This window comes from Zea mays, chromosome 1 (assembly GCF_902167145.1).
Source record: "Zea mays cultivar B73 chromosome 1, Zm-B73-REFERENCE-NAM-5.0, whole genome shotgun sequence".
In the NCBI taxonomy this organism is placed as follows: Eukaryota; Viridiplantae; Streptophyta; class Magnoliopsida; order Poales; family Poaceae; genus Zea; species Zea mays.
The window spans coordinates 284,908,654-284,931,156 of NC_050096.1; the positions used below are offsets into that span (position 1 = coordinate 284,908,654).

Here is a 22,503-nt window from a genome sequence, read left to right on the forward strand (position 1 = left end):
GATACACATAACAAAATCTAGTGGAGTCATCTATAAGAGTGAGAAAGTATCTTTTACCACCTTTGGTCAAAATTCCATTCATCTCGCACAGATCAGAATGAACAAGTTCTAGAGGTGCCAAACTCCTCGCCTCAGCAGCCTTGTGTGGCTTGCGGGGTTGTTTTGATTCAACACACACATGGCACTTAGACTTTTTAACCAAGTTAAATTTAGGAATTAAATTTATATTTGCTAACCGCATAAGACAGCCAAAACTTGCATGACAAAAACGTGAATGCCATAAATCTGACTCATCAGAAAAATGAACAGAATTCACCAGTTTATTACACACATCATGTAGTGATAAGCGGAACAAGCCTCCGCAGTCATATCCTTTACCAACAAAAGTACCATGTTTCGACACAACACATTTATTAGACTCAAGAACAACTTTATATCCATCTCGACATAGCATTGAAGCGCTAACGAGATTCTTCTTGATAAAGGGCACATGCTGCACGCTCTTCAATGGCACCGTCTTTCCGAAGTAAACTTCAGAATGACCGTACCAACACCAAGAACATGAGCACGCGACCCATTTCCCATCAACAAGGCGCCAGACCTCCCGACCTGATAGGAAGTGAACATAGAGGCATCAGCACACACATGAATGTTTGCACCACTGTCCATCCACCACTCAGGTGAATTACAGACTGAAAGAACAAATGGTAAAGAATTACCATACCCAGATGTTCCTCCTTCAGTTTCAGTGGTTACAACATTAGCTGATTTCTTGTCTTGAGTGAACTTGCGATCAGGGCACTCTCTTGCCCAATGTTGATCACTGCCACAGACAAAACATCCTCCCTTTCCCTTGTTATTGTTGTTCTTCTTTTTAAACTGTGCTGTTTGAACAGGTTTATTTGCGTTCTCAGGTTTGTTCTGGTTTTTCTTCTTGTTAAACTTGCGGAAGTTTCTCTTCTGCACCACATTAGCAGTAGAGGTCTCAACACCTTTTCCACTATCCTTTGTTCTAGCCCTTTCCTCAACATCAAGAGTACCAATGAGCTCTTCCACATTGAACTCTTGTCTCTTATGTTTGAGAGAGGTAGCAAAGTCCTTCCAAGAAGGTGGCAACTTGGCGATTATACCGCCAGCCACAAACTTGTCAGGCAAAGGACAAGGAAAAAGTTCGAGTTCCTTAGCTAGTGCCTGAAACTCATGAGCCTGTTCCACTACAGATTGGTTCTCAACCATCTTGTAGTCATACAGCTGCTCCATGAGATACAGCTCGCTACCAGCGTCAGTAACTCCAAACTTTCCAACAAGTGCATCCCACAGCTCTTTCCCTGTAGAAAGGATGATATAGCTTTTCTGGAATTTAGTATCAAGTGCGCTAATCACTGCACCTCGAAAGAGGTTGTCTTCAGCCTTAAACTTAGCCTCATCCTCAGGAGGTAAGTTGGCAGGCTTGCCCTCAGCGGCATGAAAACAAGACATTGCAGTTAGCCACAATTCCATTTTAGCTTTCCATATCAAGAAGTTTTTACCATCAAAAGGATCAGGCTTTAGCACAGCAGCAAAACCTCTGACAGAAAAATGCCTAACATTAGGTTTTTGGATTGTTAGACATATAGGCATTTTCCGTACCATTTTAATTCCATAAATTAATATTATGATGATGACATATAATAGATAATCAAACATAGATAACATGCTCTCAAAAATATCCATAAAAATATGGATCATGAGAACACAAAACATATGAAGCATGTAAATCATATAAATAAAATAAGTATATAAACATGGTTCATGGATTATTGCGGAACAACTGGAAATAAACAGATAACAATATAAACAGGACGACTGTGAAATTAAGACAGACAGATATAACATATTATAATATGATAGAACAAAGCTACATACGACATATATAATATGCAGAATATAAAACTGTAATGAACTGAATTGATCATACCCTCCCATGCGCTCCGAGGATCCTGATCCTTGTCCAACTTCTCTTGTCATCCGATCGAGATGAAGACGACGACAGATGTTAGGCAGTCGCGTAGACGCTCCCCAAAAACCTAATTACCGATCCCCCGTGCAAGGTCTCGAACGGCACCGGCTTCGGAGGCACCTGCCCTCTCGCTTCTCTGTGCGCGCAGAGTCACGAGATGGAAATACCCTCACTCGGCGGCTGGACTGTGAGACTGAAAGTGTTTCTCGCGTGTGCCGAATGACAGGGGGTCACTCGGCAGACGAAGAGACAGGGTCACTCGGCTGACGTACGCGGTTAGTGAGTGCTAAAAATTAACACAACCACGCCCGCCCGCTCGCCGGCCTGCCACGCCACGCCCGGCGGCGGCGGCGGCGGCGCGCGCGCGCGTGTGGCACGCCTTTGTCCATTTCTTGACTTCAAGTTAAGTGGAATAAATCCCACCATATAAGTCAAGGCAAAAGACCCTTGGACTTCCAATGTGGTACTATTGGTATTCTCCACCATTACACACCATAGAGTTTATTCAATAAATAGGTCAAGCCCATAAAAGATCCAACATGTTACAGTTCCACGCCTATTCCCTATCTGAAAGCTGTATATGGAAGCTTTTAGACCGTTCAACCTTGATCTGATATATGCTCATAAACACAGTAAGGTCTGAAGTTCTACAAAGCACACCACCCTAGTTGAGCGTATGGTTCGTTTCTTTAATTTGTCTGACTTTTTTTAGAAACTTATTTATTACGGAATATATAGAGAGGATAGTTTCTATATATGACATATATATATATTAATTAGTAAGTATAAAAACTATCTTGTATTTTTGGGTTGGAACCCTAATAAATTCCGGTTATTAGCAAGGTACAGTGTGGATCGGATATGTTGAAACGCATGCGTATCAATGATTTGACCAAGTCGTTTACGAGAGGTACGGTTTTACATAATGAAATATTATCAGCTACGGAGTACGTACTAGACACAGTACAAAATTTTATAATTCACCACCCATTAGCTAATTTAATTAGCTGTATTCCATGGTCCATTCTTACACTGTGGGTGAAGTGAGAGGTTCGTTATGACCCCACATCAGCGAGCTTTCGGCTGTAAACACGTCGTCTAGCTAGCTTCCTACACCTACACCCAGTCCACTTCGAAAAAGAGGGGGGGCGGGGATGAACTGCCGGTGAAAAGGGCACTCTGAAATATAAATGAAAACAACGGCTTTTTCTATGAGCTTCGAGGTAACATAAACACCAGGCCGTCTTGCCCAGCCGATTTTTGGACAAGCCATTCATATTCAGACTCGTGGAAGAATTCAGCTTCTGACAGGAGCCATGGGTTGCATAAACAAAATGGTATGATGACAAAGGAAATTAATTTACTGTCAGTAACTCTTGCTCTCTCCGCCGAGACGAACTGTGGTCCATTACGTACGGACTCGATGCTTCGACCGGTATTGAACTATAGATGTAAATGAGGGATCAAAAAATCTCGGTGCATAATGCATGTAGTGTGGCTCAGTGTCGCGGTCTCGATCGTGTAGACAATGACCTTATTTTCGGCCTCACCTCACTTTGCAACTTTCGTTTTCAGATAAGAACATACATACTATAGTCTCTCCAACGAATACGGCGTGAATCTATGATCCTTAATTAAGGGTCCACCAACCATCCTTTTAAGTTTAACCACCTTTTATGGTTTCTTTGTTAGGAGTGGATTGAAGTAGATTAGAGTGAATTAAATTCTTTGCTAATCAAAATTAAATAGAAAGGGATTTAATCCTTCACAATTCCCTTTGTCCTCATGCAACCAAAAAAATGCCTTAAAGTTAAAGGTGTCAACCATCTTTTAAGTTTAACTATTAGTATTAGGTTTATAAATATGATAAAATTTAGAATAATTATTATTCACATAAAGACTACAAACACATGGTGATAAGTGCCCACGATGTTCAAATGTAATAAGTAATTGTCTAGTGGATAATTGGTTTTGGTTGTGTTCAATATGTCTCTTAACTTGAGGTATGCACGTGTGGAGTATAGAGACGTTGGTCGACAACAAAGGTGAAGATCAAGTAGGTTCATGCTGGTGGATGAGGAGCGGTGAAGGGTTGACGCTGAGTCTTGAATTGAGAGACTCGAGAAGTCAGAGGACTGACCATGGTAGCTAACACATAGAGACATTGACAAGTGCAAAAGTACATGTAGGAGTAGACCGTGTTGACCACATCAATGTGGTGGTTGGCCATGTTAAATGGAACTAATTGGATGGTCAAGGACTGACAGTGACACATGTCGAGATCGTAGAGGGTATATATTGGATCACTACTCGCATGGGTTTGCGATTTAGACCTCAAAACCATCGAGATGATGGTTTCTCGAGTTTGGGCCTCAAAATTCAGATGGAGTTCTGACAAGAATTGGAGGTGGCACATGGCGTTGTTGCGGAACTTGTGTAGATGCGAAGCAAAGTCGTGAAGAATATGTGATCATCAGATCTACAAATCTTGAGTTTAGACCATAATGCCCCAAGGTTAGGTGGTTCAGCTCTAATTACCAAGGGGCAAATTAGGAATATGTAATAGCGCAATAAATAAGGGGAGGCCAACTAGCCTTGTTTTTTCAACACTTCATTTGTTTTCATCCTTGTTAGGTTTTTCCCTTCCTCTAGTATGCTATCGAGATTCCACATATGGTTTAGCCTCGAGGCACATGTTATTCTGGCATAGGCTTTGCTTGGTCAAAAAGTTAGGCAAGATAGTGCTTACAACCTCTCGTAGTCACATGCTTTGGATAATACTTGTGTTTAGTTGTAAACTCTGAAATTCAATAAAAATTGATGAAACACAAGTCCCAGGTTCATCTTTAGTATGATGATTGACCGATGTTTGGGGTAGTTCACCTGGTATACACTTGTTAGCACTTAGTTGATTTCCTACTTGTAACTCCTATGTGCTATTGCAGTGGTGTACTTCTTCTAAAAATGCTTACAAACTCTTTAAAATGCTTAAAATTCACAATATATATTACATGATCTATTTGAGCATTTGTTAGCACATGCATCGATTGATTTACTCACATGACCACACCACTCAGAGCATCATTTAATTCTGATTTCTACACCCCTAAAGCTCCAATATTTTCTGCATCCCTATGCTTTCATAGCATAATTTGAGAAGAGTTGTAGCTTTTGGAGGAGTTGCTAAGTGCATGTGCCAACAAGTGGGATAAATCTTCACACAAAAAGAAAAGTGCATGCATTAATTTTGAGAGATTGCATTTGTTTAGGGGATTGCACTTGAGCTTATTTTTGGTTTTGAGATATTTTTGCTAGTTAGAGGTTTTTGGTGTTGCTTTGATTTCTTAGCTAGTGGTGTTGAGGCCTTTATGTCTCTTCTTGAGTACTAGTTGTTTTACTTGGTTGCGTCGAACCATTGCTCATATCTTTGGGGGGCAAGCTTTGCTCATTTCAAATGATCTTTTCTTTTCATTATTTTTTGGTCATTTTGGTGAGTTCTCATTTATTTGATCCATCTCTTTGTATTTGGTGTTGATAATGCACTCATCAAGTGGAATTGTGAACACGTGGTTGATATGTGCCCATGGTGTTCAAGTGTGATGAGTGATTGCCAAGTTGATGATCGGCTTTGGTTGAGTTTGGATACTAACCATGACATGAGTTTGTGGTGCAACATGTCTCTTGGCTTGTGGTATGCAGGTGTGGAGCACAGAGGCAGTGGTTGACGATGAAGGTGAAGGTCAAGTGCGTCCATGCCAATGGATTGTGAGTGGTGGAGGAGGGACGCCAAGGCTTGGACCGAGGGATAGAAGAAGCTAGAGAAATGACCGTGGTGACTGACACCTTCAGACATCAACAAGTGCAAGAGTACAGGGATGGGTATATCATGTTGACAAAGTCAAGATGACGTTGATCATGTCAAGTGGAGGCATGGGAGGACTTGGTGATCGAGTGGTCAAGGACTTGTAGTGACATACATTGAGATCGTGAAGAGAGCGTATCGAATATACTACTCACAAAGGATTTAGTGATTTGGGACTCAAAAACATCGTGTGAACTATTTATTGAGTTTGGGCCTCTAAACCGGGATGGAGTTTTAGTGGGAACTAGAAATGGTACATGACGTTATTGAAAAACATGCGTCGATGTGAAGCAAAGTCGTAAAGAGCACGTGGATGACATGTCTATAGATTTTGAGTTGGGCCACAACACCCCCAGGATTAAGTCAGCTTTAATTATCTTGGGGCAAATTGGGAATGTGTAATGGCCCAATAAATAAGGAGGGTTATCAATCAACATTATCTCTCTAGGATTTTATTTGTTTTCATTCTTGTTAGGTTTGTCCCTTTCTCTAGTCTGATGTTGAGATCCACATATGGTTTAGGCACTGCTAAATCTTTCGTTTATGTAACTAGAGCTTGTGACCAGGGAATGGAAGCCCTAACCTTCTAGGTTCATGGTGGCTCAAGGTTGTATCTTGTTTGTTGTGTGTGCACATCATTCTCTCCTATTCTGGTCTCTTGCCTTATGAGATATTTTGGATTCGAGTTTTTCGGAAGTTTTGGTTGGATCAACTTGAGTAAGGACACCTCGAGATCACTCCTATGGACATAGTTTGGTTTATCTCCTCATGAGCTCAAAGATCTAATCATTTTTGTGTCCTTGAGAAAATCATGTTCTTCTATTTGTTTCTCATATCCCTTGAGCTTTGGGAAGTTTTGAGTGATGATCTTCAGAATGTAGCTTTAGTACACCCTATAGAACCCACCTATATGATTGAGCTCATTTCATTTTTGATCGGTGAGCGGTTGTTTTTCACTGTCTGGTAGTATGATTTTGGGGCATTACACTGTCCTCACTTAGTCATGGCTATCCAACGATCATTGGACAATTGCAATCAGGCCATTTGAAGGTGCTTTCCATTCACCAAGAAACTAGGGTGTTAGATTGTCCACCAGTTGCCACTGAGCTATCTAATGGTGTTGGACCAAGTGTCCCATTTGGTCTATTGCTCTGCAAGAGCTATTTTTCTTCCGTTTTTTTGCCCCCATTCGTTTTCTTCTTGACTCATAGGAGTTTGTAGTGTTGTTGAGTTTAGATAGCTACTAGTTAGCTAGTGTAGGTTCCTTGTGATGTTTTTATGCTTTGGATTGAAACTGAGACATCAACTAAGTTTGCGAAAGAATTTTTTTGGCTGCCATTCATCCCTCATATGGTTGCATATTTCGGTCCTTCAAAAACATGTCATTCAAGTTTTGTCCCAATTCAAATAATTTTAAATTTAATCAACTATATAGAAAATATTAACAATATTTATCTCACACCAAATAGATATACTATGAAATATTTCCTAATAAATTTAATAATACTAATTTGTATTATAAATATTGATATATTTGTATTATCTTTGCAAATTTAAGGTAATTTGATTTGAGGAAAAACTAGAATGAGAATTTTGGGAGGTATATTTTCATAATTAATATTTACATATATTAACATTTTTACAAATACATGTAAAATTATGATGACACCCTTTGGTAGTCTTTTAAAATGAAGGGGGAAATGAGAGGGAAATAGGGTCAAACCTTTTCCTAAATGATTTTGGTGGTTGAATTGCCCAACACAAATAATTGGACTAACTATTTTGCTCTAGATTATAAGTTCTACAGGTGCCAAAGGTTCAACACAAACCAATAAAAAGTCAAAGATAGGGTTCAAAAAGAAAGGAGCAAAACCAACCGAAGGCTACCCTGGTCTGGCGCACCAGACTGTCCGGTGCACCAGGGAGATCAACTCGAACTCGCCACCTTCGGGTTTCTGGAAAAGCCACTCCGCTATAATTCACCGGACTGTCCGATGTGCCAGCGGAGCAACGACTACAGCGCAACGGTCGACTCTAACGGAAACCTGTAAAAGCACTACAGTGTGCGCAGAGTCAAATCAGGCGCCAGAAGGCACACCGGACAGTGAACAAGACCTGTCCAGTGCAGCACCGGCCTGTCCGATGGCCCAGGCTGACAGAGCTCCAACGGTCGAACCCTAACGGTTGAGTGACGTGGCTGGCGCACCGGACAGTGTCTGGTGCGCCCATCGACAGACAGCCTCTCCAACGACCACTTTGGTGGTTACGGCTATAAATACCCCCCCAACTACTACACTTCAAGGCATCCAAGTTTTCAGCCATTGCATTCAATACAAGAGATCTAGACTTCACTCCAAGACACAAAACAAAAGATCAAATCCTCTCCAAGTCCCAAACTCATTCCAAAGACTTAGTGGCTTGTAAGAGAGAGACATTTGTGTTCATTTGAGTTCTTGTCGCTTGGATCGCTTTTCTTCTTCCTCTATTCTTGTTCTCAAGCAACTTGTAATCAAGCAAGAGACACCAAGTTGTGGTGGTCCTTGTAAGGGGTCTAAGTGACCCGTTGATTAAGGAGAAAAGATCACTCGGTCTAGGTGACCGTTTGAGAGAGACAAAGGGTTGAAAGAGACCCGGTCTTTATGACCACCTCAATGGGGAGTAGGTTTGCAAGAACCGAACCTCGGTAAAACAAATCACCGTGTCACACTCTTCATTTTCTTGTGATTTGTTTTCGCCCTCTCTTTCGGACTCAACTTTATTTCTAACGCTAACCCCGACTTGTAGTTGTGCTTAAAGTTTATAAATTTCAGATTTGCCTATTCACCCCCCCTCTAGGCGACTTTCAGGAAACTTTAGAACATATTTATTTATAAGGAGAAAATTTTGCAATTTTGAGTGTTAGAACAACAACTTTAGTTTGGCTAAAATTAGTAGCTAAATTCTATTGTTAGCCATTTTTTTAAATAGAAAGCTCATAAAAGAACATGTCTTCGTTTGATATTTCTCGTTAAAATCGAAGAGGTCTACAACAACTTTGTCATTTCTCTTCAGATAGCTAGCGTTCGTGGTTGGCTTTAGGGTATGTACAAGCCCTTTTAATATGGAGTCTTCTTTCGGACTAAGCAAGCCACTCGGTCGCCTCCTGCTGGGCGACACGGGCGGCCGAAACCCTAGCGCCGCCGCCCCCTCCCTCCACTACATCCCACCTCGTTGTCACCAGAGGGCGCCGCCGGGCGCCGGATGTCCGCTCGGTCCCAAGGAAGGTGGCGATGGGGCGATTTTTCTCTGGTTTGGTCGCGTCTGCCCGGATCTAGTCGGGATAACAGGAGGTGGCGGCGGCGTGTGTGGGACGGCGACCCTTCGCCGGCACGGATGGGCCTCGGCGGCATCCTGGCGGCAGTGAGAGAGGTGGTCGTTTGGCTCATCCGGGCGTTGCAGGGCCTGGCTGGGTGTCCGCGCAGCAGGGGGGCTTGCGGCCGGCCGTGGGTCGCAGGCGCGGAGAAGGTACTGTCTGGCGCCCCCAGGGCAGGGTGCGGCGCCGCGCGTGGAGGACTGGTTTCTGGTGTGTGTGAGGTTCGCGGCCTCCGCGTGCCAGCCATCAGAGGCGCCGGCGGGCTGGTCCCGGGCATGTGCCGGGGTGGTGTTCGGCGTTGGTGCATCGGTGGGCCTGCGCAGTCGGCCGGATTGGCGGTGGCGGGACCTCCACTCGTCTGTGTCAGCGATGAGGTGGTCGGTGTCCTGATCCGCGTTGGGGAGGTCGGATTCGCGGGCTGGCTGCCCGGATCTGGGGGGCTGGTCGCCATCCGCCGCTCCTCCCTGTTGCTGGCTTGGGCGGGTGGCCTTGCGGCTGCTGCGGCCGTGGTGGCAGCGGCGGTGCCCGCGCGCTCGCGTGGCCGTGGCTGGCCCGCAGCGTCGGCACCCTCGCGTGCGGCTGGCTCGCTGTGGTGGAGGCGTGGCTTGCCTGTACTTTCCTAGGTCGGGGCGTTGGCCGTCGCTGGATCTGCAGCTGTCAGCGGCGCCTTCTGCAGGGGCGGGTAGCTCCGTGCGTTGGGGCGTGTGGTGGGAGGGCCTCTGGCGAAAGCCATGCCTGCTTGCGGGCGGACAGCGGTGACACCCGCGGGCGCCACCCCTACCCTATTGAGGGTGCCGTCTTTGGACCTCTCACCACCATGCGGGAACCCTCGCCTCGGCCTTCTTGGGGTCTTCCGCTGGTGCTCGCCCGACGTTGGGGCTCTGAAGGTTGGGGCTGCTGGGTTGGTGGGTCGGCGGACGACAAGAGGTCTTCGGAGGAAACTTTGCTTGGTTGGTACTAGGCGGGCGGCGACGACTTTTCGACGTCGTTTCTCCTTCTTGAAGGCGCGGCCCAGAAGACCTCTAGTTTGTGTGTTCGTCGGCGTTGTGGAGGCTCTTTGTCACTCCGCTTGGCTCGGTGGTGGCGAGGCCATTGTCGCTTTCGGCGTCTGCTTGCTCCCGGAGTTCGGCGTTGTGAATCTTTGCTCGTGGCGAAGAATCGAAGCTGCCTCGTGTGGGGTGTGCGAGGCTTGGCAACAATGGCGCGTCGTGTTCTTATTCCTTGCGTCGGTGTCTAGATTTAGGCGTCGTCGAGTTGCTTTGGCAGTGTGCGGCTCGTCTTGGGGAGTTGGAGCTGCTCGTCCCTTGTTTGAGCTTGGCAACGATGACTCTAGATGTGTTTGTGTGTGTGAGGCTGTCGTTGTCTAGGTGGTTTGGTAGGGCCTTCGTTGGTTTTTCTACCATGCGCCCTATGTAGATTTTGGGTCCGGTTTTCCTTAAAACTGGATCAATTCTATTCTTCTTAATTGAGAGGCAGAGCTCCTGCCATTATGTTCAAAAAAATATGGAGTCTATTGAGTGGTTTCTATGGGCTAAGTGAAAAAAATATAAGAGACAGTCACTTCGTGAAGAGCATGTGTCTTCACGAATTTCCATACACTGTGTCTCTTATCTGTATTTATGATCTATGATCTCAGGATTGTACCATGCTATCTCTTAGCCGTCTATTAAACTTAGAAAACCGAATTGGTGTCTCAGAGTTGTACATGCCTTTATATGCCGACAAGAGAGAGAGCCAACTTGATAGTATATTTTACAAATCCGGTCTCCTAGACTATCTTTAACAGCTTACTCATTTTAACTTTTATTTTGAACTTCGTAAACAACACAGTCTATAGTATTGTACGTCTATATGCATGATCTCCTGACCATAGCTTTAGAGCCTACTTTTTGCCATGCAAATTTTAAAACAACCTTCAAAATAAGAATAGCCGAGCTATTGAAGTTGCTTGCTTACTTTTTGCTACAAGTTTTAATATAGCCTTCAAAATAAGAATAACCGAGCTACTGAAGTTGCTCTTGTAAGATTGACCTCACAAGAACTGATTTGGTGGCAAGAGAATTAGAGGGAATCTCTTGCTATTCAACCTCTTCAATTCCCTTTTACGTACCAAACCAGCTCTAAGATTGAGGTCTATCCCACCGTCCACATTTTAAGCTTTACTCTATCGCTCTATCTATAATATTGAAACAATATTTTATACATGTAAATCTACTTAGTACATTTAGACTACAAGTGAGGACAGCCTAACCCCAACACCCAGCTTTGCCCTCGGTAAATCGGTCGGTGGCCCAAATAAAGCCACAACAGCGCAACGGGCTACCCATAGCTCTAAAATATCACGCATTCTTATTTAAGTGAAGTCAATCCTATCCTTGATCCTAATCCTATCTAATCACCCCCGTATATCCCTTTCTTCTCAGCTTAGAGATCGTGACTCGAGCACGACGAAGAGATCACGCTACCGGATCCCACCAATCGCTTCCCCCACGGATGGTGGAGAATCTGGTAACGTCACAATAGCACTAGCGGCCCCCGTACTTTCCCGCCATTTTCGTTACGAAAATACCATTACAGAAGCCAGCAAGCTCCAGGAGGCAAACAACTACTAATTACACCATACGTCACCAGGTCACCAGCGAGCCAAATGATCAATGGTGTTCCTACAATCCTGCCTCGACATTTATTAGCTTACACACACACACCAAAAACCAGATTTAGAAGGCAAGGTACTGAACAGTGCTGCCAAAACACCATGCATAGTCCCCCATCATTTATCGATGCCTAGATTTTGTCTACACAAAACTGAGGTGACCAGCGCTTCCTGCTAAGGGGCTGAGGCAAATTAATGTCGTCACCAACTGTTCCTTGATCCTGAGGGTTCACAGAAATATAGGCGAAAGAACCTGATATCCACCTGGTCTAGGGAAGGATGGCAGGGCTGATATCCCAGATATCCTTGGCGTACTCATGAATCGTCCTATCGCTGCTGAACTTGGATGAGCCAGCCGTGTTGAGGATAGACATCCTTGTCCATAACTGCAGGTCAAATATATGAGTAACTATCCGCGGATGGACAACGACATAAAACATAGTTTCATATGAAAATGTAAATGACAAGCCGCCTCGAGACATCCTAAGTATCAAAAGGAAAATCTGTAGAATTGATAGATTGATCCCTCTTCAGAAACTGCCAAAAAAATGCAGGATAGAAGGGTCTGGCAGAGCACTGTTTTTTTTTCGTCCAAAAAAAATGCAGAATCCTAATTAAGGTACCGGTAACTAGCATGAGAAAACATTAGATCATTTACATTTCTAGATGTTTCCTTGAGCTATTCTTGGGATCTATACTAAGACATTATGGAGCAATGATCTAGCTAGTTCATGAAAGCTTGCTCTCAGTATAGGCTTAGCAATACAGCTTAACATGCTACAGCGTTCTTTGAGTGCTCCTATAATTTAGCGAGGAGCCGAGGACACACTATTAGAGCCCGTTTGTTTCCCTTCATTTTGAGGAATTGGAATTTAACTAATGTAATAGGCTATTTTTTTAGAATATTACATTCTACAACTTTCCAAAGTGTATATATAAGCCTATCTCAAATTTATAAGGGCGAGAGATGAAAATTAATTCTATAGATTTACATGTTACTTTTCTAATGTACAATTTATAGCACACTCTTCTACTTGTTTCTCTATAACATAAATGTAGCGTATAACTATCTATCTGATATGATTTAGGATAACATACAAATACATTACATAAATAAATATATTAACTCAATTAGTTTTGTCTAAATTATAATTATTAGAATAGAATTCAATTCCAACGAAACAAACGGGGCCTTAGGGTGTTTGGTTTGAGAAATAAGCTAGTCCATCATCTTCTCACTCCTCACTTTTTTGTTTGGTTTGTGGAATGGAATGAGTTAACCCATCATCACCCTATTACTCAGTTAGTTAGTTGTTAATAACATGAGGAATGAGGTCATTCCATCAAATTTGAGGAATGAACTCATGATGTACCACCTAATCTTAGACGGAGTGATTCCTTAAACCAAACACCTCATATAACTATACAATATGTATGAGTCATCAGAATATAAGAAGTCTGCACAATCATCATGTGCAGGGAATCCAGAAAATAAACAGCAACAATACGATAAGAGAGCTTACCTTCTGATCTCGGTACGCCTCATCAACTTTTTCTTGGCATTCAATATAGCTGGGGAAGTCCTTGCCAACAAGGAAATAATCTGCACGTCCGTAACCTTCATTTCCTTCCAAAGAACCCATCAATTCATCATAGCTGTAAGTCCCAAAGACACCACTGCGGACAAATTCCTTAACCTCCTCAAATCTTGGGTCAGGCACAAACTACAATTGGAAAACAAAGTGATACGTTTACATATTTGATTGATGCACATTATGTGGGCACACATAGTTAGACAGAGATATCTTTATTAGCTTGACAAAAGGCAACAGTATACAAACAAGTGAAGTACCTTTCCCTCGGCTCTTTCTTTCCGCAAACCAGCAATTTCATGTGCCTCTGCACCAAAAAGGAAAAAGTTTTCCTCTCCAACCTCCTCTCTGATTTCCACATTTGCACCATCTAAAGTTCCAATAAGAATGCAACCGTTCATTGCAAACTTCATGTTACTGGTCCCACTAGCTTCCATTCCAGCAGTACTGAACCGATAATATGATGTTAACGAAAACACAAATCCTATCGAGAGAAAAAAAAAGTGGCAGGTACACTATTACCTGATATGCTGTGACAATTCACTGGCAGGAATTAGCGCCTCGGCAACACTAACATTATAGTCTGGAACAAATACGACCTGGACAACAAACAAAAATCCTCAGAAAATTTAATAGTCAACCTCTATTATCATTGGTTGTCTGATTGAGGGAGTGTGTGTATGTCAGGGCCTAAGGAGGCCCACGGAGGGGCTACGACAGCAGCAGCCATGGGCCCTCCAAGGGGGATTAGATAAGGATAGTTAGAGATAAGATTAGAATATTAGTTAAGATTATTTAGGAGATTAGTTGAGATTATCCAGCAGGTTATCGGTTAGTAGTTTGTTGAGAGTTTTTAGGAGATTTTTAAGAAGATAAGGATGTCTAGCTAGATAGGGGCGGCCAACCAGCCTATTTATGTAATCAATGGATGAGAACTAAAGCAGGCAAGAATTAGAAGGGAGAAACCCTCCTCTTGCTCGGCCGTGGGCAGAGGCCCCCGACCGGTGTTCCTGCCCATCGATACCCCTCTTCAATCCCTCACCGATCTAGCGACTATAACATCTGGTATCAGCTAGCTTGGGTTTCGATCTGATCTCATGGCTTCTGCTGCCAATTTCGCGGCGTCATCTTGGCAACCGGCGTCCCCATCTCCATGGACAGCGCCGCATGTCACCTTCTTCACGCCGTCCTGGCAACCGACGTCCCCATCTCCATGGGCTGCGCCGCATGCCACCTTCATCACGCCATCCTGGCAACCAGCGTCCATATCTCCATGGGCAGCATCGCCTGCCAATTTTGTTACCACATCCTGGACGCCGGCGTGCCCATCCCAGGGATAACGCCAAATTTCATCACATCATCTTCGTTGACGGCGTCTCCGTCACCATGGGCGACGCCACTAGGGGCAACCACGGCTCAACAATCACCAGATCCATCGATGGGGGATTTGTGGACCAACATAAGGGCTGATCTTGCAAAGATGCAAGCCACGCTCCAGAAGGTTGAGCAAGGGCTGCTGCAAATCAAGGCAGCAGTGCAACATGAGCAGCACCAGCTGGCATTGTCCGCACGGCTCCGGACGTCGGCGGTTGTGGGCATACAAGCTGCTGCATGTGGCTTCCTTGCACGACGGAGAGTGCGGGAGATGCGCCGGCAGATGCTCGAGGCAGCCTTGGTGACGGTTGACCTCGGCACACGGGGGCGCGACCTCGCCCTGTCGGACGACCATCAGCAGTGGCACCAGGCCGCTATCTCCAAGTGCGAGCATGGTACGTGTCCCGTGGGCGACGAACTTCAACTCTACGACAACGACGGTAGGGAAGACACTCACCTCGTCATCAACAAGGGCGCACTATTTAGTGCCACCACATTCCGCTACCGGTCGCCACGAGGGCGCCTCCGTTGGTTATTGTTGCGACCTATTCCAGGTGCCCGTTCATGTGCTCCCCTTTCGTGCAGATGGCGTCCATGGGATCCAGGTGGCTGCACACGTGCAAGTCCAATGCGCGCAGGGTGTCCGCCTTATGGGGTAAAAAAATTCAGATTCGGAATTATAAGATAAGCCGAAATGTAAAAGGTTTGTCTTCTAGGTGTCTGGTTTTGGGTCAAGTAGACTCGGTCTTTGAGCACCCGTTATGCGGCAGCTCGAGGACGAGCTGCTTGTAAAGGAGGGGTGTAGTGTCAGGGCCTAAGGAGGCCCACGGAGGGGCTACGACAGCAGCAGCCATGGGCCCTCCAAGGGGGATTAGATAAGGATAGTTAGAGATAAGATTAGAATATTAGTTGAGATTATTTAGGAGATTAGTTGAGATTATCCAGGAAGGTTATCAATTAGTAGTTTGTTGAGAGTTTTTAGGAGAGTTTTAAGGAGATAAGGATGTCTAGCTAGATAGGGGCGGCCAAGCGGCCTATTTATGTAATCAATGGATGAGAACTAAAGCAGGCAAGAATTAGAAGGGAGAAACCCTCCTCTTGCTCGGTCGTGGGCAGAGGCCCCCGGCCGGTGTTCCTGCCCATCGATACCCCTCTTCAATCCCTCACCGATCTAGCGACCATAACAGTGTACAATTCAAGAGCTTTACAAGCATGAACATAACAATCGGTGTTACTTTATGGTAGCAGCTACATTATTGTCGTTACTAGAAGGTGGAAATTAAATATGGCAAGTGATATTAAGAAGAGACAAATTACCTTCAACAAATCTCCAATGTCTGAATCATGGTTCACGGTAGCTGCCACATCTGTAATAAATTTAACGATCCTTTTTGCCTGTATATATGTGGCAAATGCTTTCCCACCGAATATGCATACCCTTGGAACAAAGCTCTTTGCTCTTTCTTCTGTGCTCATTTCTTTCATCTTCTTGTAGCGGTAGACAATTCCAAGGATATTTAGCAGCTGCCGCTTATATTCATGTATCCTTTTCACCTAAGGGATCCAGATGAGAAATCCCAAGTCAATCAACAAATAGCATATGGTTTCTGATAAGAATGAGCAAACCTATAAGAAACTAGTTATTTTTCATTGCAAGTTCAGTCGTCAAATAATGACTCAAACCACTACCATGTCATCATGAACTTTACCACCAGTCCATATGGCTGCCCTAGTGTAGTGATTTCTGTTACAAAATATACCTGCACATCAAACATTGCATCTGGACTGACAATATATCCTGTCTTCTCCCTTATAAGAGAAACAACCTTCATTTTGTTAGCCTTCTTAGCAGCACGCCACTCTGAATGCAGATCTTCATTATCAGCAAACTGTTACATGATGAACTGATGTTACTATAAAAATAAAGCATATGATGAACTGTAACAAGGAAACTTAAAGAGTAAAATGTAAGTTAGTGACAAATTGAAAAAATAGACTACTAGACTGGAAATACCTTCTTCAGTTCTGCCAGTTTGTCTGTATTAAGCACCCAGTCATCAGAACCAATCCACTTTGAAATTAATGCACTTAATGCAGGATTACAAAACCGGATCCAACGCCTGGGAGTCACTCCATTTGTTTTATTCTGAAATTTAGTTGGCCACATCTGCCAAAGAAACAGAACAGATGACGAACAGCATTTTCCCAAATCATTATAAGAAAAATGGAGACATAAGATTCAGATTCTCATATTAATACCTCATAGAAGCTGTTGAACACATCCTGTTTCACAATTTCACTGTGAATTTCAGCTACACCATTTACTGAATGCCCACCAACAACACAGAGGTTTGCCATTCGGACAACTCTTGGTAACTTAGGATCAGACTTTACAAATGGATCTAACTCATCCTCAGAACTCTCTTCTTCTGCCTCTACTTCTTCAGATTCAAGTTTTTCCTCCTCTATCTCTGATAGAACCTCCGCCTCCTCTTCCAACTCAGTTTTCTCCTCAACATCAACAATAGTCTCCAAAGATTTAACAAGTAACTTTTGCTTTGATTTAGCAGGAGATTCCTTTTTGTCTTTGGGTTTAACAAATAGTTGGGAAATGGAAGCTGGAAGGTCAACATTATCCAGAATCCTCATCTCTTTCAGCTTCTTTTTCAACAGTTCAGTATCTGTGGTTCCATACTTTGAGACTATGTTGTTTATCAGCTGTTTCAATCAAGTATAGAGAAAAGTGTACGTTAACTCATAGAGCAAGAAGTAAATTTGCATAAGCACTTTCTGCACATCTAATACCTCTTCATCAATTGTTTCTATTATCTCAACATGTCGAGGTAAAAGTTTCTGCATTATGTCCAAGCTCCACTTCTCTAGAGCTTCAGGAAGCACTGTATGGTTAGTGTATGCCACGGTTCTGGAAATGATTAGGAAATTAGCATGGATTGTATGAAAATGAAGAAAGAAAATAAGTTAATTATAACAGGAACAACATCACATAAACAATATTATAATCTTAATTGCACTTCAATGTAGATGTTTCGGCACAACAAATACCTTTCTGTAATACTCCATGCCTCACTCCAGCTTAATCCCTTAACATCCATCAGTATTCTCATTAACTCAGGAATGCATAGTGTTGGATGAGTGTCATTCATCTGCACTGCAACTTTGGAGGGGAAGTCCTCCCAGTTGAGAGACTCGCCAGCTCTACTCTCAAAACGAGCAATGATGTCCTGTAGTGAGGCTGAACACAATGTATATTGTTGCTTCAAGCGGAGAACTTTCCCCTCTAGTGATTCATCCCCAGGATACAATATGTGGCATATCTAGCATGATGAGAAAAACAATAAATCAGACATAATTTAGGAATAATAACTCCTGTTGTAAGTAATATCAAGTTACAACTGTGTATACTACAACAAAATATGAATTGTAAACTAAAAATATAATACAAAGTTATCAAAGATGCAAGGACAAGTCTAATAACTCAAGCATAAAGACAGAAAACATAGGTTATCGAGTACTGGAATTAGAAATCGTATATTTGCCAGGTGTTTTGAATTTATGCAGATGAACAATACCAATAGATTCAGTCTTAAACCTTTTTAGCGTTTAGATGAGCTTCATATGCCTTGGTATGATCTCCAGAATTAAAAGCTGCCAAGTCAAAATCTTGTGCTGGTACAGTTGTTGACCAAAGACGCAGATTATTGGTAGTTCTAGTTTTGTAGCCAGGAATAGGGACATCATGTGCCACAGCCTTGATATTTTCTCCTCCAATCCAGTGCTTCCTACCATCAGTGCCTTCCACCACTTTACCATAGAATTTCACAGGATAAGAGACATCATTTCTTACAACCTCCCAAGGATATCCCATCTGGAAAACATAAATGCGGGCATGATTGGCATAAGAAGATAATAGGCAGATCTTTAATAATTTCCTAGTAGCAAAATAAGAAGGCATCTTGGTACCTCAAGCCAATTCTCAGCAATCTCCTCCTGACCATCCTTTGTTATGATCTGCTTAAAGAGGCCATATTCATAGCGAAGTCCATATCCCCATGCTGGATAATTTAATGTTGCTAAAGAATCCAAAAAACAAGAAGCCAGGCGGCCTAAACCACCATTGCCCAGGGCAGCATCTGGTTCCTGTTTCATAGCAGTACAGCATCATCCAAACCTTAGGATTTCTAACTCCAAAGCAGTTTAGGCATCATAAAGTTTTATATCCAAAATTTCATAGAATAACCCGTGGCAAGAGCTACATGAAGAATACAAACTAAATGACTGAAAATGGGATTTGATCATAAAATGTGTTTCTTCTTAGGTGTCTGGAATAATGGTCTGGAATAATGAAGGTACGTGGCAAAGTTTTGGTACGAAGAACCAACTCCCTTAAAAAAACAATACCTGGCTAGCGACATCCTCCAGGTTTTGTCCAAGTTGTTTTAATGCTTCTGCATATTCACCGGTAATCTCTAGATTGCCAATAGCATTTGTGAGAGCCCTTCCCTAAACATAGAAAACAGCAATTACCAATTAACATAAGGACTCAATTAGCAAAATATGAATAGTGAGGTTAGAGAAAGAAGGTTGTGTCACCTGTAAAAACTCCATGGACAGGTAATATGCTTGTTTTACATTCATTTTGTTGTAATAATCATATGTCGCATTCCAGTTTATCAGCAGCGCATCAAGGACACTTTTAGCAGTCGCATGGTAAGCTTTCAGGGGAGAAAAGTGATCTGGAGAGAACAAGGGAGCGAACTCTGCATGGTGCTTGATGTTTGATGCAATGGCAGATGAGCCGATGGAGTTTAGCACACTTGGAAGCCCTGTATTGCAAGACATAATTTTAGGATCTTAAATTTTTACCTACATGGTATGCAATTTACATTCTCAATAAAGGAAAGGTCATCGAAGCAGTTGTAATTGCATGAAAATCATTGCACAGCCACCTACATATGGCACACACATTTCTATTACCTGCAACAATATATGTATGGTTGAAATTTAATGGTAAGGTGTTTTCTGCTTATTTGCAGCTACCTACGCCTACAGAGTATCACAGATTATTCTGCTTTTATGGTATGATTCGCTAGTCCTAGAAGCACATCAGTGCCCAACTCTGCTAGTTACCATATTCCACAATTCTACAAACAAATTAGAGTTCTCGATTCACCACGCACATAATTCTTCGAACTTGCGCTATACACATGGTGTTGGACTGTTCGGTGCAAATGCCATCAGAGCAATCCCAGTTTTACTGAATTCTGAGAAAAACGTTTTTAAGTTCATTTGCAAATTCCGCAAACGTATTAAAAAAGCTAAGACGGACAATGCTCACGTACAACACCGCCACTGCCCCAGTTAACCCCACCCGCGTGGCCGCATCGGCAGTTCACGAGCGTTCCGCAACAGGGAGCCCACCAGCGCACGCACCGCACTACACAAGGATCACACACCCGCATCGCATTGGTACCCAAACTTCATCCAGCACCGGGACCGGCAGGGGGGGCGCAGCCACGTACCTTCCGCGGGCGAGACGGGGCCTTGCACGTCCCGATCGCTCGCCACGCTGCGCGCTGACACCCGCCGCTGCAATCGCCCTCGACCCCAACCTGGCGCGACCCCACCTCCGGAACCGCCAGCGAGGAGAACCCCACCTCCGCCGCCACCACCGGAGGCGGAGGCGTGCGGGCGGGAGGCGCTGGCGAGCTGCAGCGGCGGCGAGGTGGTCGTCGCCATTGCTGCGCGTGCAGTGGAGTGTCTGTGCGATGCGTGCGATGCGATGAGCGAGGGCTAGTTGACAAGGCGAAGGAAATCGAGGGGCGCTTAAAATATCTCTATCCTCAGTTCCTCACTCTTCTCTCCTCCCTGTTGCCGTGCCACCGCCGCTGCAACTGCAAGGTGCGTGAAGTGTCCGTGCCTCGGTCCGACGGTGGCCAGTGCATGTGTTGTGCTACTGGTCGGTGGACCCACGTCAGAGCCCGCTGGCCCGTGGGGGCCGCGTGGTTCATGTACCGTTCGGTCGGTTTGTATCCTTCCCCCGCATTTCAACGGTGGAGAATCGTCCTCCTTTTCTGAAACTATTTGTCATGTTTCTCGACGTCCGGCCGTCTTTCGTGAAAGCTTCTTCTCCAAAAGCATTTTGTTTTATATGCTTTTGTTGTTGTTGTTTTGTTTTCGAAAGTCCCTTTTCGAGAGTATTTTGGCCTTTTTACAATCATTTGTTTGTATGGTAATGCGGACTGTGGGCGTCAGTCGGACCAAATGAAAAGGGACGTACACGAAAGAAACAGGAAACAAGACAAGCATTGTTCAGTTTGTTGCAGTTCGCCTGTTCTCTAGCAATCCCTTAAGAGTTAAGACTACGGTGAATCAATTTGAGTGATGGATACTACGCTACACACTCAACAGCAGGACCGCCTCGGAATGTGAGGCTCCTTGCATAATTCAGTTCATGGTGATGTCAAGGTCACGTTTGTTCTTCTTCTAAATTATATAAACTGGATTATGATAGAAAGTACGAGAGTAAAATATTATTTTATTATCATAAATAAGTTAAAATAAGGTAACCAATGCTAATTTACTTTAGCTTATTTGTGGTCTTAAAGTAATATTTTATCCTCCTACTCTTTCACTATAATACATCACTTCCTCGATATTACCGCCAAACACCGGCTCCAGGATCTCTTTTTTCACCAGCGTCAGTACACCATCGACATCCAGGAGCGGGCTAACATGTCCGACTGCAAGCACTGCTCCACGCCTGTCGACACTCAGGCGAAGCTCTCTGAGGACAACGGCCCCCGGTCACCGACGCGGCGTCCTACTGGAGCCTGACCGGCGCGCTCCAGTACCTCACCTTCTCCAGACCCGGCATCGCCTACACAGTCCAGCAGGTGTGCCTGCATATGCACACCCTATGGGAGCCCCATCTCAACGCTCTCAAGCGAGTCCTGCGCTACCTCCCCGGCTCCCTCGACTACGACCTCCTACTTCGACCATCCCCGACGTCGAAGCTCGTGGTCTACACTGGCGTTGACTGGGCTGGCTGTCCCGACACAAGCCGGTCCACTTCTAGTTATGTCGTGTTCCTAGGCGCCAACCTCGTCTCCTGCGCCGCCAAGCGACAGCCCGTCATCTCCCGCTCCAGCGCAGAGGCCGAGAACCGTGTTGTGCCCAACGACGTGGTGGAGGCATCCTGGATGCGCCAGCTACTCCACGAGCTCCACAGCCCCTTCAGTGCGCCACCATCGTATACTGCAACAACGTCTGCGCTGTCTACCTCATCACGAATCTCGTGTAGCATCAGCGCACGAATCATGTGGAGATTGACCTGCACTTCGTCCGCAAGTGTGTCGCTTCAGGTGACGTTCGGGTTCTCAGCGCCCCCACCACGCTGCAGTTTGTCGACATCTTCACTAAGGGGTTGTCGTCGAGTGTATTTTTAGACTTTCGATCCAATCTCAACATTTGTACAAGATATAGTTGTGACTGCGGGGGGTGTTAGAATACCCGTAAAGGGTTTGGTGCTTTCCCCGTGTAATTACCCTCTCACCCCTGTATAATGGGCCTGGCCCAGTTAACTCAAGTCTATTAATACAACACCCAACCCTAATCCAGGGTTAGGGTTTCCCACACCCATATTACCTCGGA

The 22,503-nt window shown here is 44.3% G+C and overlaps 2 protein-coding genes across 2 annotated transcripts; one reads left to right on the forward strand and one right to left on the reverse strand.

Moving 5' to 3' along the window:
- The first annotated feature begins 9,944 nt into the window (after positions 1 to 9,944).
- Positions 9,945 to 10,580, forward strand: LOC103645617 (uncharacterized). The gene has a single exon (XM_008668639.1). It carries the CDS (start codon positions 9,945 to 9,947, stop codon positions 10,578 to 10,580), a length of 636 nt encoding a protein of 211 aa, XP_008666861.1.
- A 1,159-nt stretch (positions 10,581 to 11,739) lies between these two features.
- Positions 11,740 to 20,761, reverse strand: pho1 (starch phosphorylase1). Its single transcript, NM_001309854.1, has 15 exons — positions 20,373 to 20,761; positions 19,444 to 19,676; positions 19,252 to 19,353; positions 18,814 to 18,990; positions 18,443 to 18,718; positions 17,896 to 18,167; positions 17,638 to 17,755; positions 17,092 to 17,550; positions 16,847 to 16,999; positions 16,593 to 16,721; positions 16,150 to 16,386; positions 13,981 to 14,057; positions 13,719 to 13,905; positions 13,390 to 13,590; positions 11,740 to 12,252 (listed from the first exon to the last, which is right to left on the reverse strand). Exons 1-15 carry the CDS (start codon positions 20,587 to 20,589, stop codon positions 12,136 to 12,138), a joined length of 2,955 nt encoding a protein of 984 aa, NP_001296783.1. The 5' UTR covers positions 20,590 to 20,761; the 3' UTR covers positions 11,740 to 12,135.
- Between the last annotated feature and the right edge of the window lie 1,742 nt (positions 20,762 to 22,503).